At 46.7% G+C, this 18,850-nt stretch overlaps 1 protein-coding gene across 1 annotated transcript; it reads right to left on the bottom strand.

The window, feature by feature from the left end:
* Window positions 1-4,275: 4,275 nt before the first annotated feature.
* On the bottom strand, window positions 4,276-17,198 carry ZBTB1 (zinc finger and BTB domain containing 1). Its single transcript, XM_059819578.1, has 2 exons — window positions 17,163-17,198; window positions 4,276-7,341 (listed from the first exon to the last, which is right to left on the bottom strand). Exon 2 carries the CDS (start codon window positions 7,319-7,321, stop codon window positions 5,186-5,188), a length of 2,136 nt encoding a protein of 711 aa, XP_059675561.1. The 5' UTR covers window positions 7,322-7,341; window positions 17,163-17,198; the 3' UTR covers window positions 4,276-5,185.
* Window positions 17,199-18,850: the final 1,652 nt, after the last annotated feature.

Raw genomic sequence — 18,850 nt, 5'->3', positions numbered from 1 at the left:
AGCGAGGGGCACAGGGCAACAGGAGAGCAGGGGCACAACTGCCGAGTGCACGGGCAGCACTGCTGCATCTGGGCCCACAGCTGGAGGGCACAAAGACCAGAGGAAGGTGGGAGCCATTCCTGGCGTTCTGCCGGACAAGGGGCCCAGCTCGTTCCTGGCCTCCGGCCAGGCCAACCTCACGAACCCAGTGGCATGGGGCGCTACATAGTCTGTTTCAAGAAAGACTAAGAAGGCTCCAGAACATATTTGAGGGGTGAGCTGAACGCAGGAAGGTTTCCAGTTCCCATAAAGAGGGCAGATAGCATACGTGTGTCTCATTTGTATGTAAGAGGCTGGGCTGCCTTTCTTCCTTATCAGGAAATAGGAGATGAATGCGAGTTCAGCTTTCACAAGGATGCTTGGGGGAGACAGAGACTGAGTTAAGTTCAGGACCTGCTTTGAGTTCTGGCACAGCTCGTTTAAGCAAACGAGCCCCCTCCCAGCCACTCATTTCTACCCTGGTGCCACCCGTTCTATTGTGCGAGCACAAGATCTGACATAGAGCCGGAGAGGGAAGCACAGCAGGGAACTGGTCCAGCCAAAAAATAGCCCCACAGGGAATAAAAAAAAAGCCCGTTGTTTGATTCAGTTCATTGTGAAGCTACATAAATATGTGCTTTTTGACAATGGAGAGGGTGGCACACACACGATAATGAAAGCTGAAACTAGGTGGGGAGGAGGAAGGGGGCTGCCAGGGCTCAAGGTGGCACTGCCTTCAGGAGCAAACTTACGTCCTCACCAATAGCCAAGATACTCTTGATGGTTTAGCACTAGTCTGTCCAAATATAATAGTGTAGTCAAAGTATTCACTGTTATAACAATGTATTTTTAATATAGTCTCCAGGCCAGTACATTTTCTGTCTTCAGCTTTGAATAAAAAATAGGCTGAATTATATTTTTTCCATTAACTGAAAATACTAAATAGAGAAGTCCCCTAATAAAAGCATAAATTCTTAGAATTCTGTGATATTCTAATCTATTCAGATCAAGATTTCTCCACAGACCTGCTGGCTACAAATATCATTATACAAAAATGTAAATACTCTTTGAATTAACAAGTTGCCAATAAACATTTACAAGTTTATATATATTTTAACATTTGAAACATCTCCTCTGAAACCGAAAAATAAGTTTGACAGCTTTTGTGATATTTTAAAGCTCATTCCAGGTCTTCATTAATTCCCTCTTTTTAACTTTCACTAAATCCTGAAAGCTAAGTGCTAGGCTGGCTACTTATAAATTATTTTCAGGGTCGCTGCCCACACCACTGCTAAAATGAGGAAAAGAACAGAACAGAGAGAGGTCCTCCAAAAATAAGAATAGCAAATACTTAAAAATATAAGTCCGAGCATCCAGCAAGTCTTTTTCTTTCTGGCTACACCGTGTGCAATGTGGTACACTTACACCTCCACTCTCAAAGATCCATGGACTCAAACAGTCCATGTAGCACAGTAAGGAGATGCAAAGGAACCATGTTATGATGACAGAGAAATACAAATTTGTTAGAGGAAACAGAACTCTAAATGAAGTATTTTTGCTTCCCCTTCACTATCTTTCAGGTAACAGCCAAGACTTCTAGGGTATTGTGACTGCAATCGGGTTTTTTTTGGTCTGCTTTCATTCTGTTTCCACAGTAAGTGATTTTTATCATGGTAGGAGCGCTGAAACACCATCATTTCACTCTCCTGCGGATGCTGTCCCATTCTGGGGAGAACACCCCTGTCCTCAGGAGCGACCAGCCCCAGGCTGCCTCAGCACCCACCCCTTCTCCCCGTTCACAGCAGCCAAATTCCTCCTGTCACTCCAGGCCTTTTCTTCAACAGTCCCATGCTGTTCCCCCGCACGCTTTTACGCTCACCATAAACACTCTCCCAATCTACTTGCAAGCCAGGCTTTCTTGTTTATGCCTTAGTACCTTTGATTTGTTCTCCTATACTGCCCTTGATCACTCCTCGGGTTACTTCAGTCATTCTGGTTTTCTCTGCCTACATACAAGTAGATCCACTGCTAAGCTCCCCTGAAGTGCAATTCATGCTCTTTTTGAGCCTTAGTCTGGACATTCATACACATGAATTCCAAAGCACTAGATTTTGTTTCACAAGAACAGGAAAAAACATTAACTGAAGTTCAGCTGGAAAGGTTTAACAAACTTCCCTTTGAAAGGCTACTACAACACAGCTTATAATTGAAAAACAAAGGTATTCCAGGGTGTTTATAAAGTTAGATAGTACACACAAATACCGTCATTCCCAGTTCCTCCATTAAACTTCTGTATTTGGCAGGTCTACTTACACTAGGAAGTAACTTTTTTTGTGAAACGTTTTTGGGTCAAGTTCAGACCAACACAATGTAAACAAGGGCTCCTGACCCTGAGCAGGAGCCTCCATAAATCACCCTTAGCCCTTCACTGTATTCAGGAACGATCTCTTAGTTCGCGGAGGTCACCTCCTCCTTTTCAACAAGGTCTTTAATCTAGGCTTTGCTGTGCCACTGCAGTCCTTCCAGCATAGGGGCTGGCTGTACTTGGTACGCAATCCGCGCTCCGAGTTTGTGCCATAGTGAGCTAATCACCCGGGCCGACAGCTCTCCCAGCCAAGCTGAGTCATTCTCACTCCGGTCTCACAGGCATCTACAGGACATTTTATCCACTCCTCCAGCCGCCCCCTCCATGCCACCTTTGGGATTTGCTTCCCACTGCACAGCTCTAATCCTGCCCCCACCCAGCCTTCGCCACTCCCTCCCACTCCGGATCTCCTCTCCCACTCAGCCTTCCCGCTCCCCCAGCGCCACAAGACTCTTCTGCCAACTCCCCCAGCGCCCTCCAGTTCTCCCTCGCTTCCCTTGGCTGCTTCTCCCAGTCCAGCCATAGCTGATACTGCATGTCAGAGAACTGCTGTATGCAGTGTATTAACCCCCCCAACTCTTCCACTACAGCACTTTACTAACGAATTCATCTCTAAGACAATCATTATAGTTAAATATTTTGTCTTTTGAAAAGTCTTATAATCACCTTAGCACTGATTCCAGTGCTAAAAAGTGTTAAAATACCCATCCCGCTTATTCTTCGAACTCCTACACACTGAGCTTCAGTCTGGGTTGAGATGGGGAATGTGGAATAAATCCTAAGAAAGGGGAAGCTCTGAATTAACTGAAATGCTGGAGTGCATTCATGTCCATGGTCTTTTTGGCCCCAGTGTCATTCAGGTCTTGGTTGGCTTCGGCATCATGCAAGAAAACACAGGACTGAGCAGTTACAGCAAAACACTAAAGGCCCAAACTGCACCCGAAGCAGTCAGTGCCCAGGGAGCCAGCTGCCGGCTCCGGACTGAGGTCTGGTGGCGGGGTCCTTCTCCATCACCGCAGAAACGCACACGTCTACCAAACCAGAGAAATTCTAATGCACATTTAAAACTGAATAAATGGAAGGCAACTCATACTAATTTAAATAGTTATAGTGGAGATTCTGAACTGTATTAATTTCTCTAAATAGTCTAACATTAAAGCTCGATACCCCTCGTAATCCCCAAGAAACAACAAGGGATCACAACTCAACTCCGACAGCGACAAGCGCATCAAAGCCCTGGACTAGACCCTCAGCTCCTGGCTCCTATTCTCAACCCCACCACTGGTGCATGCAGTGATAGAATAGGATATTTCAGTTGGAAGGGACCTACAACGATCATCTAGACAAACTACCTTAATTGCTGATCTAAATTGCTTTCCTCCCTCCACAGCTCAGTGGGAAATAGCACTACTACCCTCTTTGATAAAGTGAGATCTGCTGGGAGAAAGTACTGCTAGGTTTTCTTTTTTAATAGTTTTCTCCACCATTACATATTAGGATCCTTTCCGCCCCCCATTAAAAATCATGCACTTCACAAACATTTAGACAGCTGGTGCCTAAGAGTCAAAGCCAGTCGTTCTCTCAAAGGCCAAACTGCCTCACTGAATTGATGTCAGCTGGTACTTAGTAGGATTTTAAAATTCAATTGAATTAAGAGACAAGCTACGCAGATTAGGGCTATGCTAGAATCAGAAAGGAATCTTAAGGCATAAAATGTCTTTACATTTATTAAGCAAACTCTGCAGTCTTTTCTTGTCATATTCTTGTTGAAAAACAGAACATTCAGAAAGTATCGTGAAAACAAGAAACAAAAAAACTAAGGTTCACATGAGCCACGCTCCCCCTTCCCCGCCCCGCCCAAGCAATGGGACTATCTTCACACCCATCCCACTTTTAACTTTCCAGCGCAAGCAGCAAGGCACCATTTGCAGCTAGGCTGAGAAATGCAGTCTTCAATGGACATCGCCATTCTGCGTTCCTAGCAATCCACCACAGCCACTCGTCCCTTGTGTATTAGAATAAGCAGGTTAAATACACCCACGTAGGTACAGACAGAAAACAAAAGGCCAACGTCAGTTGTACAGTTCTGCTAGGACTTCAAGTCTGGAAAACGACCACTCTGCAGAGAACTCCTCGGTTATCCCGACAGTCATTAACTCCCTTTCCCCTTGCGCACACCAGTCCAAGTCTGCAAGGTTTAACTGAGCCTACGTGCTCTCACCCTGGGATGCACATTCCAACATAGCCAAAAAGCAGAGGGCCAGCTCTGCCCTTACAGCAGAGTCAGAGAGCAAAGGATTATTTCTTGGCATTGGTTTTTTTTTTTCATTTTGAAAATTAATTTGGGGATTATGAACAATTATGCTCTTGCACGTTAATCGCTGTGATCTAGAATTCTCACATGAAGAAACAACGCATGGAAATATTAAAGCACTCATCTTACGGACATGGATCCGAGAACTGTTTAATAGCAGTCAGTGAAGGGGTAACATTGTGCTTTTAATCTACAGTTTAAAAATAATGATTTGTATATCTACTTAGTAAAACAATAAAATTAAGAACAGAAACTGGTATTAGGAAACAGTGAAAATGTAGTAATTAAACACATGATGCTTTTCAAAGCTATATACTTAATGAGCCTAAATAGACACCTACAGTTAGGAGGGTCTTAAAAAAAATAATAAAAAAGAGACTTATTTTCAATTTTTTTTTTTTTTTTTTCAATTTTTGTCTACTATACTGTATGCCTTGCTTTGGTGTTCTCTCTGCTGCCAACTTAACGCTTTAACAGTATGTTTACGCTTATGTTCTTTTCAAATGCTTGGCATTATAGTGAGATCTCATATCTTTCCTCAAATTAAATTTTGCTCCACATACTCCACATGTATACAGATGAACATCCATGTGCTGCTCCAGTTGCTCATTATTTGGGAATATCTGAAAGCAGACCTGGCATATAGTCTCTCCAGCTGATAAGTGAGATATCATATGCCGTACATGGTCATGTTTTCGGAAGTTTCCTTGATCACAAATGGAACAGACATACCTGGCCATGCCTTTGTGCATATCATTGTGGAGCCGCAACTGGCGCTCTCTTAAGAACTGCTTCCCACATGTCTGACAAACAAACTGCTTTTCCTTGGTATGAACGGTATAGTGTTCCCGCAAGTGGCAACGCTGATAAAATCCTTTCCCACAAAGATTGCAGAAATGCTTACGTCTGTGATCCCTCTCGTTCTCTTCCATCATGGAGTTCTTGAACAGATCTTGCTCCAGGCAGTTTGACATATGTTCAACCACTAGGTTTTCAGTTTCAAAACGCTGACCACAATTAGGGCATCGGAAGGGACAGGCAGAATGCTTGTATAACTGTTTTTTTTGAAGGCTGTTCATCTGGAAATGACTGTCCCTGAAGTCCTCTAGCATCTCTGCAAACATCATGTCCCTTATTTCTGACTGCTCCTCGGGGTTTTCTTCTAAGTCCATTTTCTCCTCAGAATTTCTGATACCGTTCATAGTCAGATCCTGGGGTTCTCCACAGGTCTGCGCATGGTCCTGTAACTGCTTGCCTTTGACCAGTATTTGACCACACTTGCCACAAGCACATATATTTTCTATGTGTTTGGATAAATAATGAGAGGACAAATCTTCCTCAGTGATTGTTAGCCCACAAAGTTCACAGGGAGCATTCTCCACATCTTCCTGCGCTGAAGGAGCCTTCCTGTTAAGGTGCCGTGGACTTTTCAAACACTTTCTTTCATCCTCATCCATGGATAAACGGGGTTTTAAAGTCTTCCGAGCATTTCTCTTCTCTCTGATCTCTTCCTCAACATAGTACCTGTAAAGCGGCTCTTCCTGTTCATCATCTAGGTCGTCGTTGTCGGAAGACTCATTGCAGTCTTTATCTGTCACCTTAATAATGTTAAAATCCTTCAGCTCATCTGCAGGATTGTCCTCTGGTTCCATCTTGATGATAATCCTCTTCCTCTCAGAGGCTCTACTTCCTTCTTCGCCTGATGTCTCAGAGGCAACCGTGCTGCTTTTTCTGCTTGTGATGTTTGACACGGGAGACGAAGAATCATCCGCAGCTTGGCTCGAGTCGCCCTTGTATTTTTCCGTTTGCGTGGAGGTCATTTTAGAAGTAGAGTCCTTTTCGTTAAAGTCTATTTTTTCAGCACTGTAATACCTGGCACTTTGGTAAGAATGCCTGTTAGTGCACGTTAACACGTGCTCATCCAGTAGCTTTTCACAGCTAAAACTAAACCCGCAGCTGTCGCAGGTGAAGCTTCTTCCAAAACGGCGTGAGTGGGACACACGCTCTTTTGTGTGAGAGAATTTGGACGTGGTGCTTTTTTTGCAGACATCAAACAGTTGTTCGGGGAAGCTGCTTAGCTGCAAAGCTTCTTCATCAGGCTCTTTGTTATGGGATGTATTTACTGTTGAACTTGGCGGCTCCATGCCCCACCTGTTTGCTTCGCTGCCATTTCTAGCAAGCGTGTCTTCATACATTCTCACGCCAAATATCATTTTGCTATTCTGGGTGCTAGAAGCAGAAGAGGAACATTTTAAACTAGATGAGTCTGTATCCTGTATATCTTCTAGACATTCAGGTACATTATATAGCTGTAAATAGTTCATGGCCACTTTAAATTGCTCAAAATTGGCAGGGGCTGTCATAATTTTTCCTAAATACATGAACTGTAAAATAAGATCAAAGCATTCAGCGCTAATCTTCATGTTGCTTAGATTCAGCTGGGCTGTAGTGTGTTGATGGTTCATAAAAAACATCCTAAAATAGGAGCTGCACGCAGCAAGAACTGCTTTATGTGCTTGAAAATAAATATCATCGATAGCAATACAGCAGTCGCACAGAAAGCCCCACTCTCTTTGGTTGTTTAGCTGCTGAAGGACATAGTTGCTGTGGCTGGTTCTTGCCATCTTGTACTTCAATTACAGCCCTGCATAAAGAAGATGACATCTGTTAAATCGTGACAAAAAACAAAACAAAAAGCAAAATGTACTTAAACATAGGGAGGAACTGCCATCTTTTTCTTCTCTAGATCTCCCTATTCTCATGCTGTTTGTGGTACAGCTTCCTGTCTGGAGATCTTTCCTGGTAACTACTATGAATATTGATGCCAGTGAAAACATCCATAATTCCATATTCTCACCACTAGACTTACAAGACTAGTAAACTAATAAACATAACCACCACACACATCAGTCAGAGCAACGCTGCTAGAATATAAATTAGCAAATGTATCTCAAAGTCCTACAGCCAAGATTTTCAGATATGAATTCTGAATGCAGAACTTCAAAAACTTCACAGAGCAGACTTCTGTAAGATGGCCCCAGGACAACACCTATACAAGGTCAGCTGACGGTAAGACACCACTCTTCAGTCTCAACTTGCCTTCTTCACCTGTCAGTCCAACGGGCATATGATGCAACACATACTGGCAACCAGGCCAGGCTCAAACTGGTCTTTCCCTCCCCATTAAAGGAAACTAAGAAGATGCATCAGTGGAGCATCCACACACTTTTTGCTCTTCAGGGCAGCTCAAGGACAGACTCAACCTTATCCGCAAGGCGTCTTGCAAACCAGGAACTGTGAACTCAAATGCATTCTCAGAAGCACAGGGCAGCTCGGCTGTGATGGCACATCCCACGTACAAGCCCACTGCAGACGGTGACCAAGCCAGCCGCGCAACAGCCGCACGGACTGCAGAGAGGCAGGAAGTGGTGCACGCCGTGCCTCCAACTGCTCTCAAAACCACTCGCTCAGAGCGCTGTGATATAACCAAAACATGTAGATGGGAGACCGGACTACGAAAAACTCAGCAATGGAGAGCTGTGAAAGCTAGCAAGCCAGAGGTAGAGCCAGAGTGAAACGAAGCCTTAACAAAGACTAGAGGGAAAGGTCTGTGAGTGCTGAGGCTTGCTGCAAATGAAAGGACTAATTTGTCCTCAAGAGAAAAGAGGAAGAAAACACAATGGTTTATGTTAACAAAAACATCCAGAAAAATGCATTGCACACAGGAGGTGTGCACTTGATTTACAGAAGATAAAGTTAACCAAGTACGGCCAGATCCAACAGCTAGTCACTACTCACATTGGAAAATCTTTACTGATATACACAATCTGTACTAACTGCACAGGAAGGGGGGGTGAGAAACCAAGAGAAGGTATAAAGAACACCCTAACTGAAATGAAAAACCTAAAGCAATAACGAGGATTCTTAACATTTTGGAAAGTTATTGCAAACAATGCAAGTAACTAAGAGATTTGTACAAAGAAAGTACAGGCTAGCGAACAACATATATTAAATGGCATTTTATGACTCAATGAAATGCATGGATTGATTTGCATCCATTCTTTCAACTGTCCAAAATTTAAACAAAATACACACAAAAACGCTCCCTGTTTTTTCTTATTCCCCTGACAGCTTACATCTCCTAGAGGCTGGGAAACGGGTGGAGAAATTAAATTCCACAATTAGTCTTGAATTCACAAGTCGTAGGCGTTGCCTGGCTTGTTAAGCAGCAAACCTAACGTTAAGTCACCGTTCTGCTTCATTCCACGAAGGACTGCCATGGAAGAAACACGTTCAAGCTCTCAAGATGAGAGCATGTTCACTGCGCCCAGAAGTATTCCCTACTGCCAATTCATATAGCAGTACTGAGGGATCACCACCAGCACAAGACCTTGTCTGGCAAGAGGAACCTTGAGATTTGGGTTGAACTACACTGATGATGAGCATCTGAACAGCAGCTGCTCCTCTCCTCTCAACCCAACCCTCCAAACCCAAAACTCAAGGTGAGCACCCTGCCATAATAATTCTCTGACCAGTTTGGCCCAGTGATATCCGTTGCAGAAATACAACTCATTGCATGAAATTAATTTAATGGCTTTCTTACTAACTCGCAAAAGGGTGGCTTTGAAGTAGGAGAATCTCTGAAACAAATTCATGTCTTTTCTACAGAAGATTGATTATTGTCTAAGTCACTGGGTGAGCACAGATATTTCTGTGAAAAACAGCAAAGCTCTCAACATCAAGTAATAATAAAAGGGCACTTTATATTCTTCCAAGTCCTAACGTGTTTTGGATTTGAGGTAATGTATTAGATAACTAAATAAAATTCAGTACACTGTTTCAAGTGTTAAGAACAGCAGCTGCATAATGACAAAGAATTGACTTCAACTTCCACATTGTAAGAGTGAAAACCAACAAGAAACTGAGAAGATGCAGTCTAAGGCACCACTGGCCTCTTGGTGTAAACTGCTATCAAGACAAGAAAAGGCTGAGCACAGCTGGTTTTAATCTCATCCTCATAAAGTGGCAAGTTTTAATTTTTTAATTTAAAATTTTTTTGTAGACTCAAAGTACTCCATTGTATCTTCCAATAGCAGAAGAGCAGTACAAGCAGCAAGCCTGTACCGAGCAAGAAGGTCACAAACTATCTGCACACACGTGCAGACCAGGGCATTTCCACACGGTGGGAACAATCTGGCAGCCACTGGAGAGACAGCACACAAACTCCTAGCTTCTAAGTTTCCTTCTTCTTTGAAAAAAGGTGAAATACATTTCCCCTTTTGACAGGGGAACTCTTGCAGAGCTTTCAGCACTGTCCTGATATATAACAACAACCCACTGGCGATGCCTACCTCCTACCACCACTCTGGAAAAAAATAGCCCGAGCACGAGGTCACTTGACCAGGACAGCCCGGTGCTCAGATACGTACCTGGCCTCCATCGTGGTAGTACTACGCGTAGATATTAGAACAGAGAGTGTTCGAAGTTATTCATGTTAATGAAAGTACTGGCATGCTCCCTCTGGATGCTGTATTAACCTGCTGGATGTAACTGTATATTTACAGCTGCCAACACTTCCCACTATGAAAGCCTGTGTTGGGCTATTTAAAACTTTGACACATTTCAACTAGCAAAGACAAAACTTTCCTTCTGAATTGTCTGCTTTGGACTGATTTATTTTTCCCCCCTGCACAGAAAAATTCAGCCAAAATGGTACGAAAATTGAGGCTAAGAAAAAGCTTTCATATATGTAGATTATTACTTTAAAAAAAAAAAAAGTTTCTCTTCCAAAATCTTTGAAGAGAGACTTCGTATGGGAGAAGGTGCTGTGTCTTGGATATGCTGTCACGATATAAAAGTCTTCTGGAATTTGGCCAAGCTATAAGCTTCAGGGGGAGAAGAAGATAAAAATTAACAGTTTGTTCACACTTAAGACTTTTGTTAGTTACTAAAATCTCACATTTCAGCCTCGCTGAGAACACTTCATCCTCCAGCAGCTCCCTTGTACATAGGGCCCTGCCTGCGCCATCCCACCTGGGGTGAAACCCTCCTCTCATGCAGAGCTCTGCCATGGTTTTAAACTAAAAGAGGGTAGATTCAGGCTAGCTATAAGGAAGACATTTTTTACAATGAGGGTGGTGAAACACTGGCACAGGTTGCCCAGAGAGGTGGTAGATGCCCCATCCCTGGAAACGTTCAAGGTCAGGTTGGACAGGGTTCTGAGTAACCTGGTCTGGTTGAAGATGTCCCTGCTCACTGTCGGGAGGTTTGGACTAGATGACCTTTAATGGTCCCTTCCCACCCAAACTGTTCTATGATTCTATGTGCCACCTCCACAAAGTCACGAACCAGCAGTAGGGCTTCCTGGAGATTGCTCCGCACCACGACTTGCCGCTGGGTTTTAGCATCCCTCCTGGCAGCTGGATGGAAAAGACGCCTGGTTCCGGCTGATAAGAGGAGCGGACTTAGTGAAAACGCAGAGAGATTGGGAACTGTAAGGGAGGGAAAACCTCTGGAAATCGGGAGGGCAGGGAGAGGCAGGCTGGGAGTGGAGTGCTGAGCTGAGAGGAGGGGACTGGGATTAGGAATTAATTAGGACTAGGATTAGCAGTGGGAATTAAAAATCGGTGCAGTGAGGGTCTAAATGGTGGAGGGAAGGTGTTTGGGCAAGGGGCTGGTAAGAGCCAAGTTGCAGGCAGAAGAGGAAAAAACAATAGACATGCTTTTGCTGGGGAATGGGTGAAAAACAATTACAGCATTCACCCCATCAGAGCTGGCACTGAACCCTGAATTCCGAATTCTGCCATCTCTTTGCCATCACCAAATATCGCAGGCTTACTGACAAACTCCTTCCCATTAAGACCAAGCTCTCAGAAAATGATCATTTTTGTTACTTTAATTGCTAAAATGGCAGAGATCTGCATTTATCACCCATGTGGGTGGTTCAATGTTGCAAATTATTTTTGAGGTTTGCTTTGGGAAAAAAGCAAGCATTAGAATAAAAACCAGTCCTTTTTACAGAAAACCCAAGGTTTCAAAGTGTATACACAAGAAAAGCCATACTGAATGCAGGATTAATTCAGCTGCCATTTATGTCTATATTGTAGTACAGTCTTCCAGCCCTCCTCTTACCAAAGGCTCCCTTCCTTACTCAGCGCATCCTCAGGATCTGTCCAGGGATGGATCTGAGCAGCAACAAGACAAGATCCCCGCTCATTCAGCACAGCATCTGGAGGATGTGAAGGGAATGAGACCAGGGGACAAAAAGGAGAATCTCACAGCAACAAACACTGCCTTGGAGAAGAGCACCCCATTGCCATCAGTGCCAGGACAGGTCATTTCAACCTTTTTTTTTTTTTTTTTGGTAAGTCTGGCTTGCATTTTTTGGATGTCCAATTTCTTCACTCAGGGAAACACCATTAGCAGCAATTGACACCAATGGGAGCTATCCTCCATATGTATTAATCACAGAGTATCTTGGAAAATTAAAGCTCTACACAGGCAAGTTTGTCAATCCAAAATTTTTAAGTATTTCTGATCCTCTCTGACTCTCTTCTGTTTCAAAAAGAGGAGAAATGCCAGCCACTTGCCCGACTGACTAGCACACTCCCTTTGTGAAGCACCCACATGCTGAATTCACAAACATCACAGGAAAGTCCACGAGGAACACAAGTAACTCCATCCTCAGCAACGATCGATTTGGGCAGTAAACACAGCAACGGGCCACGCCGTAAGCAATACTGAACGATGCAGAGGTGTTCTGGAAAAATATGCTAAAAAAGCATTTGATATGAAAACGAAAAGTGAAGATACGCGAGTTGGGTAATTTCACTCTGATCTGCAAACTCAAAGTCTCCATATGCATTTTATTTTCCTAGTAAATGTTTGGTTTTACACTGCCACACTTTGATTCAAGCTGTTTGTCTGCCATCAGATTTTTTCCTTTTCTTTTGAGTCACCACTCAGATACTCTTACTATTCTGATGTTACCATGAACAAGGTACGTTGCACTATTACACTAACCAAATACGTTGTTTATAAATCTGCTAACAAGAAAGAACAGGTATTTACTACAGCTCCACACTTTTTTTCATTTCCTCACATCTAAAATTTTCTGAGATGTTTTAAAACTAAAGAAGTAAAAAAAGTCCTCAAGCAAAGAACTGGTAAAGTTCTTTTGCTAACTTCTCTGTCTTTAAAAAAGACGTACCACAAAGTTCAGAATTTAGGAGCCTTTCGGCTCCTAAAATTAGTAGGTGGTTTTCAAAACCCAGCATTTCCACTGCTGAGCAGGCAAAAACGGAGCGCTTACATGCTTAGTTACTGGCTGCTTTTCTTTGGAAACCAAGAGCAGGCTGGACAAAAGTATAATAAATGAGTGGAGAATTTGGTGCTAATAGAAAACGAGACTGGAAAACCTCAAGAAAACAACGCCCAGTTATCCAAAGAAACAAGCGCGTGGGCAGCAGAAAGCAAATTCCCCATCGTAGTCTGACACCATATCCCACCCTGGCATGGGTTCCCAAGAACCTTCCTCCCTAAAGAGTTATTTTGCCTCTACGGGTCAGATCCACCAAAGAATCTAAATGACAGCATCTAGATGCGTAGGATAAAATCCTATACAACATGTCTAAATTCTCCGTGCGATGCCCAAGAAGCTTAGGTGTTTGGCTACTGCATTGACCACGGAGCTGTCGACAGGCTACAACTTTTATCTAGACATACTCAAGAGGAAGTCATGAGATTGCTCTGGTACCGTAGAGTCCAAGAAGGTGCCTCATGTTTACACAAATGTTGCAAAAACAGCAAAGAACTTGGGGCCAGGTGACTACCGTCCACCTCAACAGCAGGTATAGATAAGACGCAGTTTGCATGGCAAGCGTAGCCTTGATCATAAATTAAAACTACGGGAATTCCATGTACTGCCAGGGAAAATCTAATTAAGTTCCATCATTCAGGCTACGAAGGACTGAAGGTATAATTTATTCTCCTCCCATAGCCCTTCCAATCAGCTGCCTTCAGGCGTGCTAGTTCTGAAGCCGTTTCCAATGATGTAGATACTCATCTTCAGACACATCCTGATGGCTGAATCAACGCATTTTAAATAACAGCCTTACGGCCAACATACAGAAACAAGTTTCAGCTGACACTTAGGCTAGATCTGAATCAGGGAAAGATAAGATGCTCCAAAGCCCCCAACCACAAACTGTCGGAGCCACTCGATCCCTCCTCAGCAGACAGTTCTCCACTGATTCGGCATCCATGAGAATGAGAAACAGCCGTCAAAATGTAGCAAGTTACGATTCTCAGCTGCTAACTGAGAATTAGTTAGGATGTTCTTAGGTAAGAACACTCCTCGGAAGACAAGGAATAAGGTGTCAGAAAAGCGTGAGTGAATAAATTAAGAAAACGGAGTTTGCACTGAAGTGCCATCTCCACTTCAAACAATTTTAGATCAGATCGATGGAGTAAAAGTACTAGAGAGAGTTTACGCAGTCTTTCAAAGTAACTTGCTAGCCACAAAGGATTACTCTAGAAAGTCACAGTTATCTTTTATCTGACACCTTTACAGTTGTAAAAAGTTGTCAGGCAGCATGGTAATGATATGTTTAAAAGAAACAATTAGTGGGGAAAAAATTATCACACCCCATTTATGCCTTGTAGCAGAAAGATGAGCCTTTTTATCTAGGCTCTCTGAGTCACCCTAACTTTCAACTTCAAGAGGCATCTCGGTGGCTTAGCCATCGCTTGAGACCCTCAAACGAAGATACATGTGCCTTCCAGGAAAGCATCCTTGGCTAAATACAAGCCATACTTTGGCGTAACAACTTGGTGGATGCACGTGAATGAAGCACAGTAACTCGTGACACACAGGTCAGACTACAGAATTTGTTGACTCTTTCTGGACTTAAATGCTTCACATTTTACTTGCAGCACATTAAAAAAAAAAAAGCTGCTATGGTCTCCATCCAATTAAGAAGGTTTAATATGGGGAAAAAAGGCAACAACCAGCCTAATTCTAGAGAGTATTGCAACGGCACAAGATGCACAAAGAAAAAATTACCAGACAAATTTGAGGATATAAATGGTCTTCATGCAAATTATGTCAGCTGTTTTGCCCACACGCTGTGTCTGCAGCAGAACTCTTTGGGTGACGGTGGTTACCGTGCCCAAGCAGAGGCAGGGCAGGATAACCCAACCGCTGGGGAACCACTGGTCAAACTGAAAAATACACACGGGGCTTCTCACGCTACCTGCGTGTGAGGTCCAGAAGGGCTCTAGCGAGAGGTCCAGCTGTAGCAACTAAGAGAAAGGACACAGCATTTGTATCAGGGAACTTTCATTGTCTCATTTCTGAGCAGCTATTTTGTTTCCATACAGCAGGTAAGTAACTCCTAAGGCTTCGTCCATCACGGAGTTTCAGGGCTCTCCACTGTCAGCAACAATGGAAATCTGTGAAAGAAGCAATTAACCTCACACATTCGTGTAAGAAAGCATCTAAAAACCCAAGTCACTGGTTGATATGAGCAGTCTCAACATAATTGCTGCAAATTCCTGTGCCAGTGACAACATGGCATGAAGAAAAGACTTGTGCAAGCAGAGCTGAAGTCTGTGATCTTATTCCACACAAAACTTTCTGGCAACCAGGAAGAAGGGGCTTCTATTACTTCTCCGAGCTTCCCACGCAGCTCCAACCCACGTCTTCATCACCGACATCCTCCTGCAGCCACCCCTCATCCATTCAAAGCCCCTCGGTGCCTGCTGGCTCCCCGCTACCTCAAAGAGCAGCAGAGTGCAACTAATATGACTTGTTACTCCTCAGGTTTTCTGTCCAGTAATCCAAAAATCTCTCCACAATCTTGTCAACTCGCTATGCTGCTGCCTAGGAAAATCTCTGCCGGTGCTGCAACCGTTCGCGTTTGGCTGGTTTTCCCCACGGCCATATGGTCTCAACGCCTCTCCCCCGCTCGCCATGAAAGCTTAGGTTGTAATTCGGTAAAAATGAGAAGCCCGCATCCCCCCCGCTCACGGCTGCTGTGTGGGTTTTTCCAAGAGCTGTAATGAGGAATGTTAAACAAACACCTTTAATTAAAGGGATGTTTGTTTAATGTAATTAAATGCCTAAGGAACACCACACTGCTGCAGCCCTGCATAGTTTTGCAGTAAGCGCTGTACCCTGCGATACTCCAGTGCAAGGGAAATAATGCAAGCAAGTGACATGATCTGGCAGTAAATATCCAAATACTAAGCAGCATCCAACCCATGCTATCCATTTACCAATGCCTACGTGTCAAGAGGAACCGGTGTTACCGAAAACTGTAACGAAGAAAACTCTCTTGTTTTTCAAGATGTTCTGTAACACCGGCACTCATCTATCAGCCGACAAATAGGCCAAACTTGAGAATGTGAGTTACAAAAAATCCTGGGGGGAAAAAAAAAAAAAAGGAATAAAGCCCCAGCCCCAAACCCCCAGTTCTCAGTCCCCTGTCCTCTACTCTTTTTACTACCTTTCTATCCGAGGAGAGGAGTCCTTTGAGGAACGAGACTTTCGACACCGCTCCCAGAGCAACGCAGGGCTTGTTTTTATGTGACAAAACTATTCCCCTTCCCTTCCAGCCGCCTCCAAGGCGATCCTGTGCACTGCCAGCCCCGAGTGAAACCCAAGTCTCCTGCCTGGCAGGGTGGAGCATTCCCTCCAGGCTGCAGCTCAGTTTTTCGCTCAACTACTGCAACTCGCTCGAAGTTTTGAGGTTTGGTTTGGTTTGTTGGTTTTTTTAAGAAAAAAAAGAAAGAGGACGCAGCGCTCGGATCCGCTGGCCTGCTGGGGGGGTGGGCCGGGGCTAGGCGGCGATAACGGCACTCGAGATGTTTAACGTGACTTCGAGCCCCAGAGCAAACAGGGCAGCGCGGTGCCCTCCCTCGCCTCACGCCCCTGCACCTCCCTAGGCCGCTTCTCCTTTCCCAGCGCCGGCGCCCCGCCGAGCGGCGCAGCATCCCCCCGCCCGCCCCGCGCCCGCTTCCGCAGGGCCGCGCCCGCCTCCCCTCACCCGCCCCGCAGGTGGAGCGCGCCCGCCGCGGCCCCCGCGCAGCGCCCCGGGAGAACCGCGCCGGACCCGCCGCCGCGGCGCCGGCGCTCGGCCCCCGCGTAGCCCGGGCGGCGCCGCGCCGTGCCCTGCCAGGCCGCCAGGCGCAAGGTCACCGCGGCGGCCGCTCGCCAGGGTCCGGCCGCGGCTGGAAAGCCCCTACCTGGCAGCGCCGCTCCCCCCGCGCCACTATGGCGGGCCATGCCGCGCCGCGCCGCGCCGGGCCATGCCGCGGCCGGCGCCGCTCGGCACTTCCCACCTCCCGCCGCCGGCGGAGCTGCGGCCGCCGCGCCGCGCCGCGCACCGCCTCCCGCCTCCCCCCTCCCCAGCGCCCGGCGGCGGCCCCCGGGGACGGCGCGGAGGGGCGCGCGGCCCCGCTTACCCGCGGCGCGGGGAGAGACGGCGGCCGCCGAGGGGGAGCTGCCCGCGCCGCCGCCGCTACCGCTGCTGCTGCTGCTGCTGCTGCTGCCGCGGCGGCTGCAACAAAGGACTTCCGCCCCGCCGCGCCTGCTGCTGCCGCAGCGCCGGCTCCGCCGCGACCGCACGGAGCCGGACCCCTCCCCTCGGCGGCCGGCGGCTCCCGGCCCCGCCGCTGCCAGCGCTGCTGCGCCGCCGCCAATGCCGGGGCCCGGCGGGCGGCTCCCTGCCGCGCTCCCCTCTCCTCCCATGCCGCCGGGGAGGCGGCGGGGCCGGCGCGGCGCGGCGCGGCCCGGGCCGGCGCTGGCGGCGCCCCCTCCCCGTGTGCCGCAAGCCCGGCCCCTCCGCGACCCCCCCTCCCCCGGCGAAGCCCCCCGGCGCGCAGAGGGGGACCTGGAGCGGGGCATCGTCCGCCGGTGGGCGCCCACGCGGGACCCTGGCTGCCGTCCCGTCCCGCTCCTCCCCCGGCCCCCGCGGGTGGAAATCCGCCCCTTTCCCGCGCACCGGCTCTCGCCCCGCAGGACGGGGTGTCTTCTCCTTTTCCCTCAAACCCGCCGCGACTGCTGGTTACGGGGAGGTCTTGGTTACCCATGCGGATGGACGTCCGGCGTTCGAGTTCTGTACCCGCAGCCCTGCGGCCGCCTGCGTGCGACACTTTAATTGCAAGTTGCAAGAAAAGCGACTGCAAGTTGCATGAGAAAGTTATTTCCTTTTTGCTGCAATTTCACGCGTTACTATCACCGCCTTCGCTCTTGGAGTTTTACGATGATGCCGGGAGCACAGGGGCTGGCAGCCACTGCCATGTCTTGTCACAGACCCCAAGAACAGCTCTTTTTTTTTTTTCTCTTTCTAGGAGCTTTCCCAGGCCCTCTTCCCATCGCTCTCTGGACCTCTCCTGTCTAACAACATCCAGCTCCTCTTGAACTGGCCCGTGTGAGCAAATGGGATTTCCTGAAGCTGCGGGCGGCCCCTCCGCTACCTGCCACGGGGCCGCGAGAAAACATAAGCCCGCTCAGGCTTTTCCTGGTCTTGCCACTTGACTTTTCCACCCCCAAAGTGACGTTTGTCATTCAGCGCAAGCATTGGAATTGTTTAATCCGCACAAGTCCTTCATTCGGACACAGTTTCTACAGTTACCATTGTTGTTACGTTTGCCGCAACTATCCAAGATCCCTCTGAGCTCCAGACAAGCCGAAGGGGAAAATTTAATTGTAGCAAAGTTAAAAGATTTGATTACGGATTTGAAAATGACAAAAGTAACAGAAAAAACAACAAAATAAAATGCCACGGTGTTAAAATGTACCAGCATTGATCCCTGCTTCAATGACCCCCAAGGTATCCCTGAAGCACCCCTCCACTGTGAAAGCAAACGGGACAAACCCAATTAATAGAATCCTAGTTTCCAAGCGGGACATCACCCCTTCCTCCTGGGTGTGTTGGGGGATTTTTTAACCGCTACGGAATAAAAGTGGAGGTTTCAAAATGCGTCTCAAAAAAATCCCCTTGTTTCCCCCCTCATCATGCTGCAGCCTTGGCTCAGGGGTGCGATGCCTGTTGCAGTGTCAAGGGAGAGAAATCTCTGCGGCTGTTGGGCACCGGCCCCCGTGAAAGGTGGAGGGACCCCCCAGCAGTACAACTTCTTCTTTGTAGGTT

This window comes from Gavia stellata, chromosome 7 (assembly GCF_030936135.1).
Source record: "Gavia stellata isolate bGavSte3 chromosome 7, bGavSte3.hap2, whole genome shotgun sequence".
NCBI lineage: Eukaryota > Metazoa > Chordata > Aves > Gaviiformes > Gaviidae > Gavia > Gavia stellata.
This window is presented reverse-complemented; position numbering and strand designations above follow the sequence as displayed.

Bases quoted from the DNA above. Each gene is read 5' to 3' on its own strand.
- ZBTB1 (XM_059819578.1), bottom strand. From the start codon at position 7,321: ATGGCAAGAACCAGCCACAGCAACTATGTCCTTCAGCAGCTAAACAAC.